Genomic DNA, 20,290 nt, shown 5'->3' with positions numbered 1-20,290 from the left:
TCCCAGAGCATACAGAATTCTCTCTCTCTCTCTCTCTCTCACACACACACACGCACCCACATTAATTAATCAAACCGTCTTGTTAGGATAAACTCTCTCTCTCTCGCTCACACACACACACGCACCCACATTAATTACTCAAACCGTCTTGTTAGGATTCTTATCCTACGTGTTTTGTTTGGCAAATTCCTTTCTTGACAAAACCACTTCTTTTTTATTTCTTTTGTTTTCTCTATCGTGATTCCCTGAGATTATGTTTGAAAAAGAAAATGTCATCGTTTGAAAACACATACCAAAGCATACCTCATACTGATTTTGCTATATCTATTTGGGATCTCGTGGTGTGATTGGTCAAATGAACTATCTTTCTTGGTTTGCGTTTTGTTTTGTTGTGAAGAGGATGGTTGACATTTGCAGACAGTTGAACAAAAGAGGAGGCTGGTTGTCTGGTAAAAGAATGAAGAAAGTCGTGGCTAGAACATGGAGAAAAGAAGACTGCAAAAGTCAGAAATTATCACTCAATATTATTCTACTAATCAATTTAAAAAAATGTTTGATTTTAATTTAAAATACAATTTTTAGCCTTTTTTTGAAAATAATTTCTCACATAATTTGTTTTGAGTATTTTTTTTTTTCATATTTTAGTTTAAAAATTTAAATTTTTAGATGCACCTAAAATTTAAAAAAATATTTAAAAAATGTGGGGATTTTTTTTTTTAATGACTAAAGATGAAAAACTAAAAAAACATAAAAAAATTGATATGTTTTTATATTTCTTGTCTTTAGCGAACATTTATTAAATTTAATCATAAATATTTTGATGTTTGGTTTTCAATTTGTCTTTCTAAAAAATTAAAAATGAAAAAAAATAAAATAAAATAGAAAGGCTAAATTAAATATTATGTGATAGTTCAAGAGAGTGAAGTGATATGAGGTGATAGTTTAAGCGGATAGAATGTAATTTATCCAATTGATGTATATTTAGTCATGACAGTCCAAATAAAAATAAAAAAATAAAAATAGAAGAAGAAGAAGAAAAGATGAGGACGGTTAGTTTTTACAATTTTTAATGGGGGAATTACTTTATAGTGAAATAGAAGGAAAAAAAAGAAAGGTGATTCTATTTATATACCACCAAACCTCTCAAGCTGATTGGTCTTTGACAAATCCTTCTTCTTCTTCATCTGGAATCATTAAATGAATTCTTTGCTCTTCTATCGCAGAGGGAGAATTGATTCTCTACTTTTCATCTCTTTGAGTAGGTGACAGCAAGGAGGGTAGGCGACTGGAGATAAGAGTGGCGGCCGACGATTTGGGATAGAGAGGTGAAGAAGATATGGGTAATTTAGGATTTTTCAAAATTAATGGTGTGCAGTGAAAAAAAATCAAAGTATTAAAAATATGTGTGGTGTGTATTGAGAAAATGGTGTGTACAGAGAGGTTGTGCGGTGTGTAAATGGAATTATCCAAAAAAATATATATACAAACATGAAGGGGTGCAAGTCTGGATCACACATATTTTCACTTATACCTCACCACAAAACAATTTGCACTCTCCATGTTTTAGTAAATTTTTTTCCTTATCCCATTGACAATTAATTCCCCCATTTTTAATTGTGGGAGGCGGGGTGTAAAGTGATACATAACAATATAGTTGAATGGTGTAAAGTATAATTTAACTGTCTTTCAACGTAATAGCACCTCAACTATCCCCCATTTTGAAAGATTATTTACTTCCAAACACCACTTCAAAAGTGTGTACCATATGCACCTTATCATAAATTTAATTGACATAATTTTACTACAAAATTTAGTAATATTAACCATAAAATACATAACCTCACCACAAATTGGCGTAATAAAAATATCGTAATTAAGCCATAAACCCATAAACTTTTATTACATGAACCATAAAATTTTAAACATTTTCTTACGCTCATTTGTGATGAGATTATCCATTTTGTAATAAAATTATACTAATTGTAATAGGGTATATATGTACACACCATTAGGTTTTCCAATATTAAATTACGCCAAGATGTTCCAGGAGAGGGGAATGGCTGTCCTCCATATCCTTAAAATAAAATAAAAATATATTGAAAATCAAAGTTGGGTTCCAAACTCACAAGAATAAACTAATCAATAAATCATTTTTCTCATAGGGGAATTATTTTACAGTAGGACAGAAAAAAATTATAAAAATATAAAAAGTGTAAATAATTTGGTGATGAGAATAACTAATAAGTCTGACTTATATATACACTTTTATATTTGTGTAAATTTTTTTTTTTGGGTCCCATAATTCCTCCATTGTCATACAGATGACCGCTAAAGGCAATCTCTTTATTGCCATTGATTCCCCTCGTCATCACACGCACAAATATCACGTTACAGCTGTGATTGGATAGTAAAATCGGGTAAAAAAATTAAAATGAAGAACTACACTGACAATGTGTCATTAAAACTTATTTATCATAAAATAAAAATATATTATAAATATTAATAATTAATATTATAATTTTTTATTAATTTATATATATATTTTTAATCTGACCTAACTGTCAAGTAATTGATCCAAAATTAAAATTAAGGCCCCAATTTGGGGAGTGTAGTTTTTACTTAAAAAGTAAATTAAAATAATCCATTCTCGAATGATGGCTAAAAAAAATAAAAAATAAATAAAATATAATTTTTTTAATTATATTTATTTAAAATTTTTATTTAAATAGGATAAACACATTTCATAACACATCAAATTATAAAATAGAATTATTCATATGCAAAAAATTAATTTTATATAAAAGTAAAAAGATTTAACTAGATAGAAAAATAGCAATATTACATTTGCACAATTATTTTCTTTCGAATCCTTTCAAACGAGACTTTTTCTAGTAAGACATTAGACTCTTAACAATAAGATTGTGCTTGATTGAGAAATTTAAGGAGAAATTTAAAAAAGAAAAAAAAAGTATATGAGATTAAATAAAATATATATATATATATTAGTTATATTTTACTTAACTTTTTTTTACCTTTCGAAATCTCTCAACTAAACATTTCATTTAAATTAGTGACAAAAATTATGTGAATGGATTATTAATCATAGACAAATAGATAAAATGAGAAATGATTCCACACGTTTGCTCCACCACACAGGTTGCTCCCCGAAGGAATCAATCTCTCTTGTCTCTCTTAATTAAATCAATCTCTCTCTCTCTCTCTCTCTCTCTCTAGTCTTAACCAAACTGGCAACCACCATTTTATCAAGATTTTCAACCAGTTCAGTCCAGTCTTCAGCCCCAAAGGCACCTCTTCTCCACCCGTCATCCAAACACATTTTTTTGTTGAGGGAGACTGGTGTGAGTTCAATTGAATTGACCTCAGATCGGAATGGAAATGCCTGTTGTATCCTTCATTGTAAACAGACTCGGAGTTTTGTTAACTGAAGAAGCTAAATTCTTACACGGAGTAAGCGACCAAATTGAACAAATCCGAGCCGAGTTAAAGCGAATGCAATGCTTCTTACAAGACGCAGATTATGCAATACAATCTGATCATCATGTAGATGCGAGGGTCAACAACTGGGTTGCGGAAATCAGAAAACTTGCTTATGAAACGGAAGACATCCTCGAAACTTATGTCATCCAGGTTTCATCCAAAAGGAACAGAAAGGGTTTCCGAAACACCCTTAAAAGATTCGCTTGCATCTTCAACGAATGGCTAGACGTTCACAAGGTCGGAAGTGAGATCGGTGCCATTAAAAACAAGATCACTCACCTCACTGCTAGTTTACATACTTACGGCTTGAAAAGTATAGGTGAGCCATTTCAAGTGATGATTTTAAATTTAAGTTTTTATTTATTGATTTATTAGTAATTTCAATTATTGTTTTATATTTTTTTATTTAAGTATATTTTTCTCTCTTTTGATATGCAAAATATTACTAATTAAAATTTGAAATTTAAATTGTGTTAATATATTCCATTAATCGTTCGTGTGACATAACCAGTTTTAACCAATTTTAGGAAAGAATAATATTTTATATTTTAATTTTTCAGTTAAATTTAGGGGAAATTAAAAAGACATCTCTGTAAGTTTGTGTAAGGTTTTAGGATGGAAAATTTACTTACAAATTTTATTTTGAGGAATGGTGATCTATTTAGTCCCAAGATTTTTTTATAGACCAATTAGTTTCATTGATTTTAGAAAGGTAGATTTAATATATTATTTAAAAATTGAATTTATAGTTATACCTTATTTCTATTATGTTTCCTTTTTTTTTTTTTTTCTTTTGTGCTAAAAAGGTAAGGTACACAATTTATGAGAATTAAATTTGGGATAAATTTTTGTATGAGAATCTTTTTTATTTGGAAAACATTTTAAAAGGAGTACAAAAATGACTTCAAATATAGAATTCTTCAAATATTTCAAAAAGATGTGAGATTCTTCAAACATTTCAAAAAGAATACAAAAATTTCTTAGTAAGCTTTCAATAAATGTATATTTTCAAACTGTAATATTCCAATATAATACTCAAAAAAAAAAAAAAAAAAATCTTACTGTATTTTTCTCAAACATTCCAATAACACTTCAAAAAAGTTGTCACACCCCAAATCCGGGCATGACTGGCTGTGGCCCACAGGGACTCAGCCCAAGGCACATGTATGCCTAAACATGAATCCAAAATCACGAAAAATAAATGTGATGATAGTCCAGAAATAAATAAATCAAAACCCACCAGTGATAAGTCACAAGTATAAATGGCAAAACCAACCATAACCAACTTCCAAAAATATATACTAAATGGAACACAAATCGCCCATAAAATAAAATAATTCTAAATAAAATCTCACCACAATATATGCACAAAATCGACATAACAATCTAATACAAAATAATGAATGTCCTAGAGGTCCATGCAATTAAGTCCCTGCTACGCCATGAGTCTACTCTAAGTCCTTCTAACACCTGGAAGTGATAAACAACTAAGTCAGCTGATAGATCAGTGAGTAGCAACATGGATAGTAAATACAGTTTTGAAAACAGGGTTCAATTCCAAAATAAGATTTATATCACAGAAACTAGATTGGCATAGAGTTTGGTAACAATCTATTTCAAAACAAAAGGTTTCATAGTTCAATAGTTAAAATACTCATATCTCTCAAAAACATGATAAATGACATTTTCCACTTAAAACAAATTACAACATGAACACCAATAATTTTTTGGATACCAAGAAATAACATGTAATATGCCACACAGTTCTCAAGGCTATAAGCCCCGTCGGATCCAATATCGAACCAAGAGTCATCATCGGGGTGGCAACCTGGGCCTTTTCTCTAAGACAATCCAATTGAAGGTCACCTAGCCGAACCTAGGTCTTTTCCTTACAATCGTTGAGCACTAGAGTCATCACGGCCCAACCCGGATCTGTTCCCTAGTGGCCAGAGTCACCACACACAGTGGAATAATTTCTTTGGACTAAATACACAGATGGTCCCAATAATCAATACACATCAGTTTCACAAAACATGGTAGTTCACCATTATAAACATGAGACCAAAACAAATAGTTTACAGTATGCCAAGTTCATGCATGTTTCAGAAATAATTTGATTCCATTGATAATATAATAATTTATCAAAACAGTTTAGTCCTGAAAAAACAATTTAATTTTCCAGTAGGGGAACATTTATAAAAATATGTAGCATGAAACTACTCACCTGAAAATGAAATAATATAATCCTCGAATAGAGTATGAAAGTCCAACTAGTGCCCTGAACCAAGTATGAAGATTACACGTCACTACTAATTTAAAAATACTAAAGAGAATAATAAACTAAGTACCCCACACTAAAGCGCACTAACACAGTTCAATCCCACTCACCGTTACTCTTAAATAATACCTAAGTTCATGTTCTTTAAGGTCTAAAATTATCCAAGACATGGGTTCTGATCGAAACTTAACTAAAAGTAACTTTAACATAAGACAGAATTTTAAACAAGCTTTCTTAATCTAATCGCTAACTTTGAAAATTACAAAACCCACTCCACGCTGTTCGAAAAATTTCAAAACCCTCCAGATATCAACTAATATATCCTAAGTTTCAAACCCAATTGGTTTCACTTGATTTGCTTATCCAAATAATTATTTACAATTAATTATATCAAAACAAGTTGTTTTCTGCAGCACTTTAAATAAATTGATGGTTCGCTAAGTATATATGAGAAATCAATGCAAGGCCAAAAATTTAAGAAACTAGACTCGTAACCGGTTTTAATGACGCTGATTTGATAATTTTCGGATTTATACCCAAAGAGAACGAAACTTCCGAACTTACTGTCTTAAACCAGTTTTCTGGACAGAATTGAACGCATCAGTTAATATAGATTTCGACTCTAAAAAATTATGAGAAAATTCAGATATACAATTCAATATGTAGTTAATCTACTATAAAAATTTCAGTTGAAAATTCATCCGTTTGATATGATTACTTGATTTTTAAAATTTGTGGCTTTGTGCAGAATTTCATACTCATAGATTGTACCCTCAATTTATGTACCCATTTAATTCCTCAAACCACATAAAAGAAACATGATATTCACAAACATTGGTGGCCAAGTACTCCTACCTAACCCACGTTTCACTCACAAGATCCACCATTACAAGCAAAAACACCCATTGAATATAACCCATGCCATATACTTGTTCTTCATACATCCACCATACCCATTACACTATTTCACACCAACTATTAATCTGATAGATATTCAAGCCACCTAATCAGTTAAGCGTTCATTCCTTCTTCTTCCAATGAATGCACCGAAACATATATACAAAATAACTGTATTCATAGAATATTGGTTTCTACCTTAAAGATGGAGTTATTCAAGCACCAAACTAGTTCTTCAATTTTCACCAAAAGCTATTCCTATCTCTTCTTCACGGCTGCTAGTTGAATAATATGAGAGTTTAGGGTTACCCACGCACTTTAAATAATTTGACTCCCTTATCCTTTTGTTTTTCTTTATTTATTTATTGTATTCACTGAGTATTGGTTTCTACCTTAGAGATGGAGTTATTCAAGCACCAAATTAGTTCTTCAATTTTCACCAAAAGCTACTCCTATCTCTTCTTCACGGCTGCTAGTTGAATAATATGAGAGTTTAGGGTTACCCACACACTTTAAATAATTTGACTCCCTTATCCTTTTGCTTTTCTTTATTTATTTATTTTATTATTATTAAAATCTTACCTCTAAATTAGAGATTTTCACCATAAATTTATTTTAGGTATAAAAATTAATTAAAAGACCTTCCAAATATTTAATTTGCACTTTAGGATTCACCACCAAAATATTTGAGATTGTAATAATATTATTATTTATTATTTACTTAATTTTTATATTCGAGTTCTCACAAAAGCTCCTTAGTGTAACACTCTAATTTAACACATAAAAAAACTCCTTAGTGTACCTTTCTCAAACATAACACTCTAATATAATACTCTAAAAAAACTTCTTAATGTAACACTCTAATGTAACAAACACACAAAAAAATTTCTTAGTGTAACACTTTAATGTAACATACAAAAAAACTTCTTAGTGTATTTTTCTCAAACGTAACATTTCAATATAACACTCTGAAAAAACTCCTTAGTATAATACTTTAATGTAACACACACAAAAAAAAAACTCTTTAGTGTAACATTTTTATCAAACGTAACACTCCAAAAAAAATATGTAAGATTCTTCAAACCATTTCAAAAGGATGAAAGATTCTTCAAACTGTTCAAAAAGGAGTACAAAAATTTCTTAGTAAATTTAGGCAAATGTATAATTTCAAACTGTGAGTGTTACGTTTGGAAAAAGTACACTAATGAGTTTTGAATATTTTTGTATGTGTTACGTTGGAGTACGTTACGTTAGAGTGTTACGTTTGGAAAAAATACACTAAAGAGTTTTTTTAGTATTATGTTGTTACGTTTAAGAAAAGTACACCAATGAGTTTTTTAATATGTTATATTGGAGTGTTACGTTAGAGTTTTACGTTTTTGTTCGTAATGTGGGATTTGTTCCAAAATGAGGAAAAATTCAAAACTTCTATAGTGCGGATTGCCCAAATGTATAATTTTACATTTGAAAAAATTTACTTTTATCTCTGAAAAATTAAACCCAAACATATAACTGAGATTTTTCTATTTTAGTGGGATCTTTGGATTCATAAGGAAAAAGAGAAGACTAAACAGTTCAAAAGATCACGTTTTGAGATTTATTGGTGTTTCACCCTTTAAGTATAACAACAATTTGCTTACTAGTTAAAATTCTTGAGATTTGAAATCTTAAAATAATAATGACAACTGTAACATATATAGTCCAAAATGCCCTCATGATCTCAAAAATCCTAATTTTTATCAGAATGTCGTTTCTCTTTCGTGTGACCTTTTTACATTGTAGAAGTGATTTCAAAATTTTAAAATTTAATAACTTTTGATTTATATCTCAATTTTTTTTGTAAAATTTATATATTTAGAAATTTCATTAACATAGTCTGGCTTGGTTATCGAAATTTCACTAACCAAAATTTTACCAGCCTGCCTCATGTCAATAAAATTTCATCAACTTTTTTTTTTTTTTTTTAATTTTGTATTCATCATGGATCTTATTTTATAGATATTGATGAAACGATTTCAAAAACACAAATTTTATAAATAAAAAAAATATAGATCAAAAGTTGCATAATTTTGAAATTTTTAAATGAGTTAAAAAAGTAATAGGTGATATATGAAGCGGTATAGTGGGAGTATTTTTGTCACCGTATGTTTTGGAGGACCTATATTATTATTATAAAAAATTATGTTGTCTTTATTCTTCAAAAAAAATATTACTAGAAATAATAAGCAAAAAATCCTGTAAGTTTATAGAAACATATAAAAATATATTTCACAATTTTGACCTCCACTTTTTTTAATATATATTTTATAAAGGATGTTTTGTTATATGGTGAAAAATGATTCATAAAATAGAATTTTTATATACAAAATTCATACAAATTATATGACACTATTATTTTTGGACCATAAAATGAGTGTTTTATTCCTCTTTAAAATGGTCACAAAAGAAAAAAAAAATTTATTTTATGTGAGTTTTTTGTATGAAAATTCTATTTCTACAACATTATTATTGAATATCGACCATTTGAAAGACTAAACTAATATTGCTATAGGCGAAGGCATAAGAAGTTTGATAGTTGAGAAGCAACAAGAATTGAGGCAATCGTATCAGCATGTTGTTGAAGAGGATTTTGTTGGGTTTAAGGAAGACTTGAACAAGGTTGTGAAACATTTGGTGCAAGTTGATAACTATACTCCTAGTCGAGTTGTCTCTATTTGCGGCATGGGTGGTTTGGGGAAGACCACTCTAGCTAAAAAAGTATATCATCACAAAGATGTCCAGAGTCACTTTGAAGGTTTGGCATGGGTGTGCATATCTCAACAGTATAAAAGAAGACATATTCTTCAAGAAATCTTCATCAATCTTGTTCCAGAGAGGAAGGACGATGTTGTTAGGATGACAAATAATGAGTTGTTTGAGAAACTTTATAAAGTCCAGCAGAGTAAAAAATGCTTAGTTGTACTGGATGATATTTGGTCAATAAAGGCTTGGAAGAGCTTGGAACCGGCCTTTCCAAATGGAAACACAGGTAGCAAAATATTGCTAACGACTCGTAATAAAATATTGCCTTCACAGATAGATCCATACCCTATCGTCCATGAACCCCAGTGTTTAAATGACAAGGAAAGTTGGTATCTACTTCAAAAAAAATCATTACTAAGAAGAGATGGTAAAGGTAATATTAATCAATCCACCTTGCTATATATTTTGATACGAATTAAATTATTTCGATGTTAGTTTTCATATCATCTGTGTGGTCTATTATCATCCAAAAAGATTAATGACCCATGGGTTGAAATTTGGGAAAGATATGGAAAATACTCTAGCTCTACTGGCCATAGGGTCGAACCAAATGTATTTAGAATATTCATTTACGAAAACTACATAAAATTGAAAACTTAGGGATTACTTTATAGTGAGACAAAATAAAATTTTACACAAACATGCTTGCATCTCCATAATTTTACACAAATATTAGATACTTCCAGAGTACTATATTGTCTACATGATCTAGTATCGGCCAATGAGAAACCGCAACACACTAAATAGTCATCATTTGTCTCCTAACTACCCCACAAAGATGACTTAACATGTTTCATTCATAAAATTTTTTGCTATGCAATTAATTTGGAACACCATATAGACAATGACACATAATACTCTAAGACTAGTCACTAATTATTCATTAAAATTTGAATGACTTATGTCATGCACGACGACTTTGTAATACTAGCTCAAAGAATGGAATCTGAAGGAAGGTTACAGGTACATACATCACTCTTTCTACTTTTTTGTATGCCTTTTTATAAAAAGTTAAAAATCAACTAAAATAGAAAATTTCCAAAAGGGGCACAATTCACTTCTTGCCCTTAACATCACTCTCTCTGCACAAAATGCATGCATGAATTTGAGAAATCCTTTTTCTTCTTCTTTGTTGATATAGAACTTTTGATTGAAAAGATGCATGTATCAATGTAAACAGTGTTGACTTTGAGGCAAAGTTGAGGAAACGGTTGTTTTGGAATTCAAAAATTGGTTGGAAAAAAGGGTTCTAAAAAACTATCCCTTAAATAGAAACAAAAAAAGCTTGTTGATGTAGTAAATTATTTAAAACTAATGGATGATGCAAGTATCAGTGTAAACAGTGCTAACTTTGAAGTTAAGGAAACGGCTGTTTTGGAATTCAAAAATTGGTTGAAAAAAAGGGTTCTAAAAAACTATCCCTTAAATAGAAACAAAAAAGCTTGTTGATGTAGTAAATTATTTAAAACTAATGGATGATTAATTTCTAAATATATAGTTTGTGTATAAAATGTTATATACTATCCCTGTTACAGTTGTTTCTGGGGAATCAACTTATTAAAACTGAAATTGATTAAATCTTACCTTTGGTCAACTTTGTCACAAAAATGATTCGATGGATGTGATTGTTAAATTGAATCATGCAAGTTTGATTAGTAATTTCACAACTAATAATTTGAGTTTTATACTTGAGAATACGAAAGTTCAAAATTTTTAAAATAAAATTTAAATTACTAACCGATTTGATTTTGCTAAAAAAAAAAAAACTTTAAAAATCAATTAACATTACAAGCTTGCTTTAGAATTATCTATCTATATATGTATAAAAGCCCATATTAAAAACTTGATTTGGTTCTCGAAAAAGTCGGCAAATTTCCCTTTTTTATTGCTTATTCACGCAAGCATTCATTAGAATTTTTGTTTTTGTTGTTTTATACAATCTAGGCAATAATCTATTTTTTTTGTTGTTTTTAAATTTTGCATTTTGTTGTTGTTGTAGACTCCAGAGTGCTTGACACAAACATGGAGGCATTAGGGAGGAAAATGGTAAAGCTATGTGCTGGTTTACCGTTAGCAATCATTGTACTTGGTGGACTTTTGGCAAGAAAGCATACATTAAGGGAATGGGAGATGGTATACCAAAATGTTCGTTTGCATAAATGGAATGACGACCCAACACAGCACAACAATGGAGTATCAAAGGTGTTAGCTTTAAGCTACCATGACTTGCCTTATCAATTGAAGCCATGTTTTCTATATTTTGGTCACTTTCCGGAGGATTATGGAATAAATGCTGAAAAACTATATCACTTATGGATAGCTGACGGTATAATTGTAGATGATGATAGAGTGGGGGATGAAACAATAATGGATGTGGCAAAACGTTACTTGGGTGCACTAGCACAGCAGTGCATGGTTGAAGTACATGTAGACATGTATACTCAAAGGATCAATTATTGTCGCATTCATGACCTTATGTTGGATTTGTGTTTATCAAAGGCAAAAATGAATGATTTTCTCGAGATCATTCATCTCCAACGCGAAACTGATCTAGCTGATTGCTTTTCCACCACATCAACAACCACTACTCCTAAAATACGCAAACTTGCAATTCATTTGAGTAGGGATGACGAAAGATTTGTCTTCCCTGACCTGGAGACAACTAAACAGCTAAGATCAATATTGTTGTACGATCCAAGAATTCACTTGTGGCCTTTATCTAGTGACGAAAAGTCTTCAATAGAGTTGAACTCCTATGTCAAGTACTTCAAATTGCTTAGGAATTTGGATCTTGAAGGATTTAAGTTTGATGAAAAGTCAGTCGAATCAATAGGTAACCTAATTAGCTTGAGGTGCTTGAGTTTTAGAAGTTGTTCCATACCTAAGTGGCATTCGTCTATCTGCAAGTTGAAATACTTGCAAACCTTGGATTTACAACATTGCGAGTTCAACCCAGGTGAAGTAATAGTCTTACATGGAATGGAACAATTGAGGCATTTGTATATTCCTCGTTCTTGGGTTCCCAATGCTAAATTCAAATTTGATGGGTTAAGCAACCTTGAAACATTAGGAGGGTTTGACACAAGATCTTGTGACGTCAATGATCTGTGTAAATTGATCAATCTTCGGCAACTAGAAGATGCAACTTTCTCGGAGGAGGACAATCAGGACTTAGTGGCTTTTATCAACTACCTAAACATCAGTGCCAACCACCTCCGACATACATCCTTATCAGTTGAATTTTACAAAAAAGAAGAAGAGTTGACTCTTCTCAAACAACAACTGTTAGGGTGTCAACATCTTTACAAATTGAGTATTAGTGGAATTATTCCCGAGTTACCAGAGTACTGCCAGGGTTTCTCTCCCAGCCTCATCGAGTTAATTTTGTTTAGATGTGAACTTGAAGAAGACCCTATGCCAACATTGGAGAGGCTACCTAACCTACAATATCTCTATTTAGGTAGTGGTGCCTTTATGGGGGACAAAATGGTTTGCTCAGCTAATGGTTTCCCCCAACTCAAAACCCTATCTCTCTATCAGTTGATGCTCTTAAAAGAGTGGGAGGTGGAAAAAGGAGCGATGCCCAATCTCTCAAATTTAAAAATTGCTTATTGCGAAGGACTTGAAATGGTTCCAGAGGGATTGAGATTCATTGCTACCCTCCAACGATTTACAATTAGAGGAGCGGACGATAAATTCAATAACAAGCTTCGAAGGGTCAATGGTAAAGAAGGAGAAGATTTTTACAAAGTACGACATGTGTCTTCCCTCAACATTATTGGGTAAATTTCTTAATTCTGGATAATTCTTTCACAAGAGACGAAACAACTGTTGGGTTTCTTATCATTTCTTTCACATCCCCCTCTTTAATTCTCATCACAAAATTTGTTGATATGTACATATATTTCTCTGCATTTTTGCCTTTATATTGGTTTAGGGGTGGACAAATTGCCATAGAATAAAAAAATTAAACCAAACTGACATCTTTAGATTGGTTTTTTTTTTTTTTTTTTGGAATACATTGGTTTAGTTTTGGGTCTTCAATTTGATAGGATTGGATTGATTTTTGAATTACCCTTTATCTAAGTCGAACAAACTTGATAACCAAATATATATATATATATATATATGTATATATGTATATTATAAGATTCAATTTATATCGGCATGTTTTTGCCTAATGGGTTTATTCTAATGGATTTGATTGCAACTAATCATTTCTCTCTATTTATTTTGATTTTCAGTCAATATGAAGAAAGAGAACGGGAAAGGAAAAAAATTTACTGTCTATATGAAGAAGAAGAATGGAAAGTGAAAGAAGAAGAAGAATGGTAAGTGGAAGAAGAAAACATTGGAAGTTAGAGTTGGAATTCATGGTACTTAATTTATTTCATTAGTTGTGGTACTAGATTTGATTTGCGTATTAGTCTTCGTTTGGCATTGGCTTTTGTAGCTGGCTTTTTTGTGTTGGAACTTTTTTAGTCTCGTTTGGTTTGGCTTTTTTGATTTTTGTGAGAGAAAAAGTGTAATAATTATGATTTAGATGTGACATTTTGTCTTATTGGCTTATGTAATCAATTTTGTCTTTTTATACTTTTTTAACCAATAATCTAAAACCAAACGAAGCTTTAAGCTTGAGTTAGATTTCACTATACTATTTACAACTGTTGACTTGTATTAAACAATATTTATTTTATGTTTGCGTTATATTTAAGTATTAAAGACTTGTTTATTTTAATTATTTATTATTAATTAATTCATTTTTTTGAATTGAATTGATTTGGTTCAAGTGCATGATTCATTTAAATTGGTTCTAAATTTAATGTCAACACAAACTAAACCGACCCAATCACACCCCTATATTGGTTCATATCCGTTGGGATTTTGTCAATACATGGCCAGAGCAATAAAAGTTGAGATTTTTTATAATAGACTCCTTATAATAAGATTTTTTTATAAGAAAACAAACGAGCCCATAAGTTTTATTGTGAGGAGGACAACACATGCAGAAAATACAACCAGATTACTGAATAGCTAATTTTATTTTTTAAACTTTTAAATACTAACTTTTAATTTAAATTTTTATTTTTTAAAAGTATTTTTTGGAATATTCTCGTTGAAATCTATTTAGTAAGAGTTCGTATTGAATATGCAATATTGAAGAAAATATTGTTTATTTTCAAATAATGAAATTTTTATTGTTTATAAATTATCTTTTATAAATAGAGAAATTTTAAATTAAAAGCTAAAAATCCATAATTAAATGCTACAAAATGAAAAACCATATTTCAATGTTTGTAAATTAGAAAAAAAGTTCACTGTCTAGTGACATCAAATAGAAAATTTTAAACTAGAGGCAAAATTAGCATTGGTTGTTAAAAAGATTGGGATAAAAAGACGCCTCATGCTCACTATCAAGCAGTGTGGGGACATAATTTTTGAATGACAACACGTGGCCGAGGTGTCACTGATGTGCCAGCTGAGGTGCCACGTGTCCTGGTCATGACGCCAAGGTAATCTCGGCTAGGCCGAGGTTATCTACGAGAATACCGGAATCCGAGATAAGCGGATAAGGGACAAGAGTCCTAGAATGGGAGAAGACTTCAGTTTAGGTAAAGATGAGACTCTTAGAGAGTTTATCCTAATCCCACTGGGAGTCCAAGATTAGTAGTAATCCTAAGTCCATTACAGCTAGGCTTCTATTTGGACTAGGATTGTGTTGGCTATAAAAGGGAGGCACCCCCATGGGTCTAAAGTATGCTTTTGAGATTCTGTCTAGTGAGTTAGGCACTTTTGCTATCTTTGAGAGATATTGAGTACTGACTTGATCGTCGGAGTGCCCCCGGGTGGACGAGCCACCGCCGGAGACTCTTCTTTCTGTTGCAGGTCGTTCGGGCTTAATCTATTTTGCCGGTGCTCTCCAGTTGGGTACCTGTTTGGCAGTGTGGTCGGAAAACAGCACACAATATGGCGTCGTCTGTGGGAACGAAAGGAGAATAGATGGCCAACGACGGACAGAAAGAGAAGGTTGGGGACGACACCCCTACTGAGAGTGGGAAACATACTGACCTTGACGTCGAAGAAGACAACTGCAATGAAGAGACTCGTGATAAGAATCACGAAGGAAAGAACGTCGGCCGAGAGGGAGACGCCCCAAAGAAGGCCGACCGAGGCGAGTATTACAACGAGGGAGACCTCCAGGTATGGAAGGATAGATGCCTGCGGAGGAACGACGAGATAAAGAAAATGGCGGACAAATTGGCGGACCTGCAAACGGTCGTCAAATTCCTGATGCAGAACAACGTCGTGCAGCCACTGTTCTCGCTACAAGATATGCTGATTCTAGCAGCCAAGAAAGACACCCAGAAAATGGGGCAGAAAACGGTTCCTGCAGTCCCTCAGCATGGCGAGACCAAGGGACATTCTCACTGGCCTTCGTGGGAGGTCGGCCATGGAAAATCCCTGAAGACACGATCTCGGCCTAGATGATTAGGTCCGAGAAAAGAAGAGCTCAGTCTAAAGTGAACAGATCCCAGATTCTAGAAGGCAAGATCTCGGCCTAGATGATCAAGTCCGAGAAGAGAAAAACACAGCCTAAGTTAAAGACTTTTTATATAAAGTCCACAAAGGAATAGGTGGAAGCCATGCAGAGGGCTGGAGAATGATGCTTGGGAGTTGGAATTTTCAAGCCCAGATCGATTTAACACTTGTTGAAATTTAAGAAAAATTTACAAGTTGAAGTTAAACCGATGACATGTTTAACACTTGTTGAAATGGAAATTTACAAGTTGAAGTTAAACCGAGGATATGTTTAACACTTGTTGAAATTGAAATTTGCAAGTTAAAGTTAAACCGAGGACAAGACTGGTTTAACACTTGCTGAAATTTTGAGAAAATTTACAAGTTGAAGTTAAAGTCGAGGTCATGTTATAAGAAGACTGATTTAACACTTGTTGAAATTTTGAAAAAATTTACAAGTTGAAGTTAAGCCGAGGACAAGATTGGTTTAACACTTGTTGAAATTTTGAGAAAATTTACAAGTTGAAGTTAAAGCCGATGTCATGTTATAAAAAGACTGGTTTAACACTTGTTGAAATTTTGAGAAAATTTACAAGTTGAAATTAAAGTCAAAGTCATGTTGAGTCAAGATTGGTTTAAACACTTGTTGAAATTTTGAGAAAATTTACAAGTTGAGATTTAGCCAAGGTTATGAGTGAAAGAAGTATCTATGCACGTGCCGAGATTACCATGTTGCCAAGACTTGAAAGATAATGGAAGACAGAAGTCTTAAGAAGTAAAAGAAAAGCGGTGAGTTTTGAGCAAACACTTGTGAAAACATTTGTTACAATGTTTTCAAGTGTTAAGCCAAGGCCGAGATAAACGAGACTAGAAGTTATGTCCGAGGTATTTTACCCCGAAGTGATTACACAGTGAAGGTGTACTTTGAAGACATGCAAATTATTCTAAGTATAGAATCATGCAAACACATTGAAAGAAGAAATTTGAGGGTGCATTCAGATAAGGAAATAAGGCACTTCTTCCTGACATTGAAGAGTAATTGTTCAGATTACAAAAGTGGCACGTCGGCCAAATTAAAGGTTACATTGTTTCAAAAGTAAGAAAAGAGTACTAAGTACAAAGGAAAAAAAAAGATCATAAATGAAACTACTCGGCGTTGGCAACAGACTATGTCTCACTCCCAGAAGACAACTGGAGAGACTTCCCGACAACCTTCTCGGCCTCGAGCTCGACGTCGGTCTCTTGTAGAGTCTGGTCGATGCTCTTCTTGGCGATAGACGCGTCAGATGTGGTCTTCTCAGGGATAGCATCTTTGAGACCTCATCCCCTTCATCTTGAGTCAAGTCGAAGACTTGCTCATTCAGAGTTAAAGACTTGGCCCCAGCAGCTTCTTCATTTCTTCTCGGCCTCAGTCTGATCCTCGGACTCAGCTTCGTCTTCGGACTGGCTTGGAGATAGAGGGAATGACAGGACGAGGTTGCTAGCATTCTTGAGAGGAGAATCCTTAGGGACAGGAGCAGACGGATATGTTCAAACATGGCAAACAAGCAGAGACAACAAGGTATGAAACTAAAAAGGGGAAAAAAGGAATAACTCACCGAAGAAAATGAAGCCAGTGTTCAGTATGCCGGAGTCAGATAATGGCAGCAATCGAAAAGGATCAACAAAAGCTTCACCGGAGGAGAAGAATGGAAGTGGTTGCAGAGCTTGAGAGCTTGAAACATGGCAGATTTGGGAGAATAAAAAGAAAGAGAGTCTAAGGACACAGATAGAAATGAAATGGTTTTGTTGGAATTAGAAATCCTGACGTGCCCGTGCTGACGTCAGACGGCGGGGGGCAGAACTGATGCGACACAATGGGGGCGTGATTGGTATGCTCCAAATTTGATGATGATCTCTGATGATAGTGTGATCTCTGTTGAGATATTGAACCTGGATGAGAAAGAACATGATGATTCTTGATTCTTAATTCTTGATGAGTGGACATATGAGTCCTAAATTCTTGACGCCGACAAGCCATGAACTCGACCGGAGGAGTACATGTATAGGTTCCATCACCTCAGAATGCCGAGGTAATAGAACCTAAGGGGCAGTTGTGGGGACATAATTTTTGAATGACAACACGTGGCCGAGATGTCACCGAAGTGCCAGCCGAGGTGCCACGTGTCCTGGTCATGACGCCGAGGTAATCTCGGCTAGGCCGAGGTTATCTGCGGGAATACCAGAATCCGAGATAAGCGGATAAGGGACAAGAGTCCTAGAATGGGAGAAGACTTCAGTTTAGGTAAAGATGAGACTCTTAGAGAGTTTATCCTAATCCTACTGGGAGTTCAATATTAGCAGTAATCCTAAGTCCATTAGAGTTAGGGTTCTATTGGGACTAGGATTGTGTTGGCTATAAAAGGGAGGCACTCCCATGGGTCTAAGGTATGCTTTTGAGATTCTGTTTAGTGAGTTAGGCACTTTTGCTATCTTTGAGAGATATTGAGTACTGACTTGATCGTCGGAGTGCCCCCGAGTGGACGAGCCACTGCCAGAGACTTTTCTTTCTGTTGCAGGTCGTTCGGGCTTAATCTATTCTGCCGGTGCTCTCCAGCTGGGTACTTGTTTGGCAGTGTGGTCGGAAAACAACACACACAAGGAGAAACTTTTGTTATGTATGGTGTTCTTTTCTTTTTTGTTTTGTTTTGTTTCCTCCTGTGCTCATAATTATATGTTTTTTACAAGCAATAAATATAAGTGATGGACTAAAAAATATACATATACTAGCAGTCTGCACATGCAATGTGTGTGCACCTCAGAAAAAAAAAATATTATAAGAATAATGATAAAAAAATGCACATGCGTCACTCAAGTGATAAGAGCATTTATTATTAAATCCATGGTCATGAATTTGAGACTTGTCCTCCTCTTTGCTTAATTTTCATAAAAACTCCAAATATAGGGCTATTTTGAAAAAAAAAAAAAAAAATCAAAATATGAGTAAAAAAGTGTCAACACCGCTAATAGCCTTCCTTTTATATATTAGAATAGATAGACATTGGATAGCCATGAAGAATAGGACTTGATAAAAATCCGATATCCACGTTATTATGTACGTACATATATGTGTATATAGCGAGTATCATAAAAGAACTGAACGAAATTTTTTTTATATTTTTTTAAATTGCCAATCAGTGCACATGCAATGCATGTGTCATATGACCCTTCTAACAGATAAATCAACATTCAATTGCACTTGGTAAATCAAAATTACAAATGTAAAAACAATTTGTTATGTGTGGCCATTTTGGTTACGAGATCCTTGTTTCAAATCATGAAAGCAACATATTTATTTTGTTAAGCTATGTTTGGATCATGAACTTGAGTTGGTATTTAGAAAAGACAAAATGAAATACTAGATAAAATATACATAAAATATAACTATATTTTACTTACTTTCACCCACATTTTCTCTTTCCTTTTTCACTTCTATGATTCAAACACAACTTTAATATTTTAACAAGACTGAATGGAGACACCTATGGCATGCCTTTCCTACTTAGAAACCTTTGGGGGCTAGATATCATCTTTCCAAATCTCAGGGAGGAATATGAAATTAACCTCAAGACTCCGTTAAGTTTGAACAATATATTAATCTAAACTAGTTGAAAATTTTCTTTAATGGGAATTAACCTTCTAAAATTTTACATAGCTCCTTAATCTTCATGAGAAAATTTTCACTAAAATTTTACACCTTAGTGATACAATCACATATGTGCTTCTTTTTCCAAATAAGAAAGGTAAAGCAGCTCCTGAAGGTAACACAATTGTGAGTAAATCAAAAATTATCCCAAAAGTTATGATTCAGTCACACATTGAGACTAAAACGGACAAACTATCAATTCAAATAGGTTCCCAAAATTCATGGTATCATTCCTAAATGATCAATGTATATATGTTGGGCAGCCATTTGCTAGTTACTTGTAACACCTTGTGAGCAAATCAGTATAATCACAATGGAGATAAAACTTTGATCTTTACTTCGAGAACCCCATGTGCTTAATTTACCTAATGTCAAACCTCGATTCCTTTGAACACCATCTATTACTCGGAATTAGAATCTGATAGTGGCATCTGGTAAGCTTCTTTTGGTTCTGTGTCAGTGATGGAAGGAGGACGATCTTGGTTTGACACCGCTCTCTTCTTGTGTCTCTGATTTGGTCTATCTGCATCATCGTGGAAATTTTCAGATGGTGATTGAGCAAACATACAAAAAGCAGAGGAAAATAAAAATGTATAAAACAAATACTGTTT

At 33.0% G+C, this 20,290-nt stretch overlaps 2 protein-coding genes across 13 annotated transcripts in view; one reads left to right on the top strand and one right to left on the bottom strand.

Annotated features, from left to right (window-relative positions):
• LOC114293631 (putative disease resistance protein At1g50180) overlaps window positions 1–14,063 on the top strand; it is a 57,442-nt gene extending 43,379 nt beyond the window's left edge. Inside the window, exons 3-4 of the mRNA XM_082910083.1 lie at window positions 11,475–13,257; window positions 13,720–14,063. Coding sequence (XP_082766209.1) covers window positions 11,475–13,257; window positions 13,720–13,810 — 1,874 coding nt within the window. The 3' untranslated portion in view covers window positions 13,811–14,063. The remainder of the gene's footprint in view (window positions 1–11,474; window positions 13,258–13,719) is intronic.
• Window positions 1–20,290, bottom strand: part of LOC114268225 (uncharacterized) — a 267,263-nt gene that overhangs the window by 85,181 nt on the left and 161,792 nt on the right. The gene's annotated exons all lie outside the window — the stretch shown is intronic.

The sequence above is a fragment of the Camellia sinensis genome, chromosome 15 (assembly GCF_055761805.1).
Source record: "Camellia sinensis isolate YWXY chromosome 15, ASM5576180v1, whole genome shotgun sequence".
NCBI lineage: Eukaryota > Viridiplantae > Streptophyta > Magnoliopsida > Ericales > Theaceae > Camellia > Camellia sinensis.
Note: the sequence above shows the minus strand (reverse complement) of the source record. Positions and strands in the feature narration are given on the sequence as shown.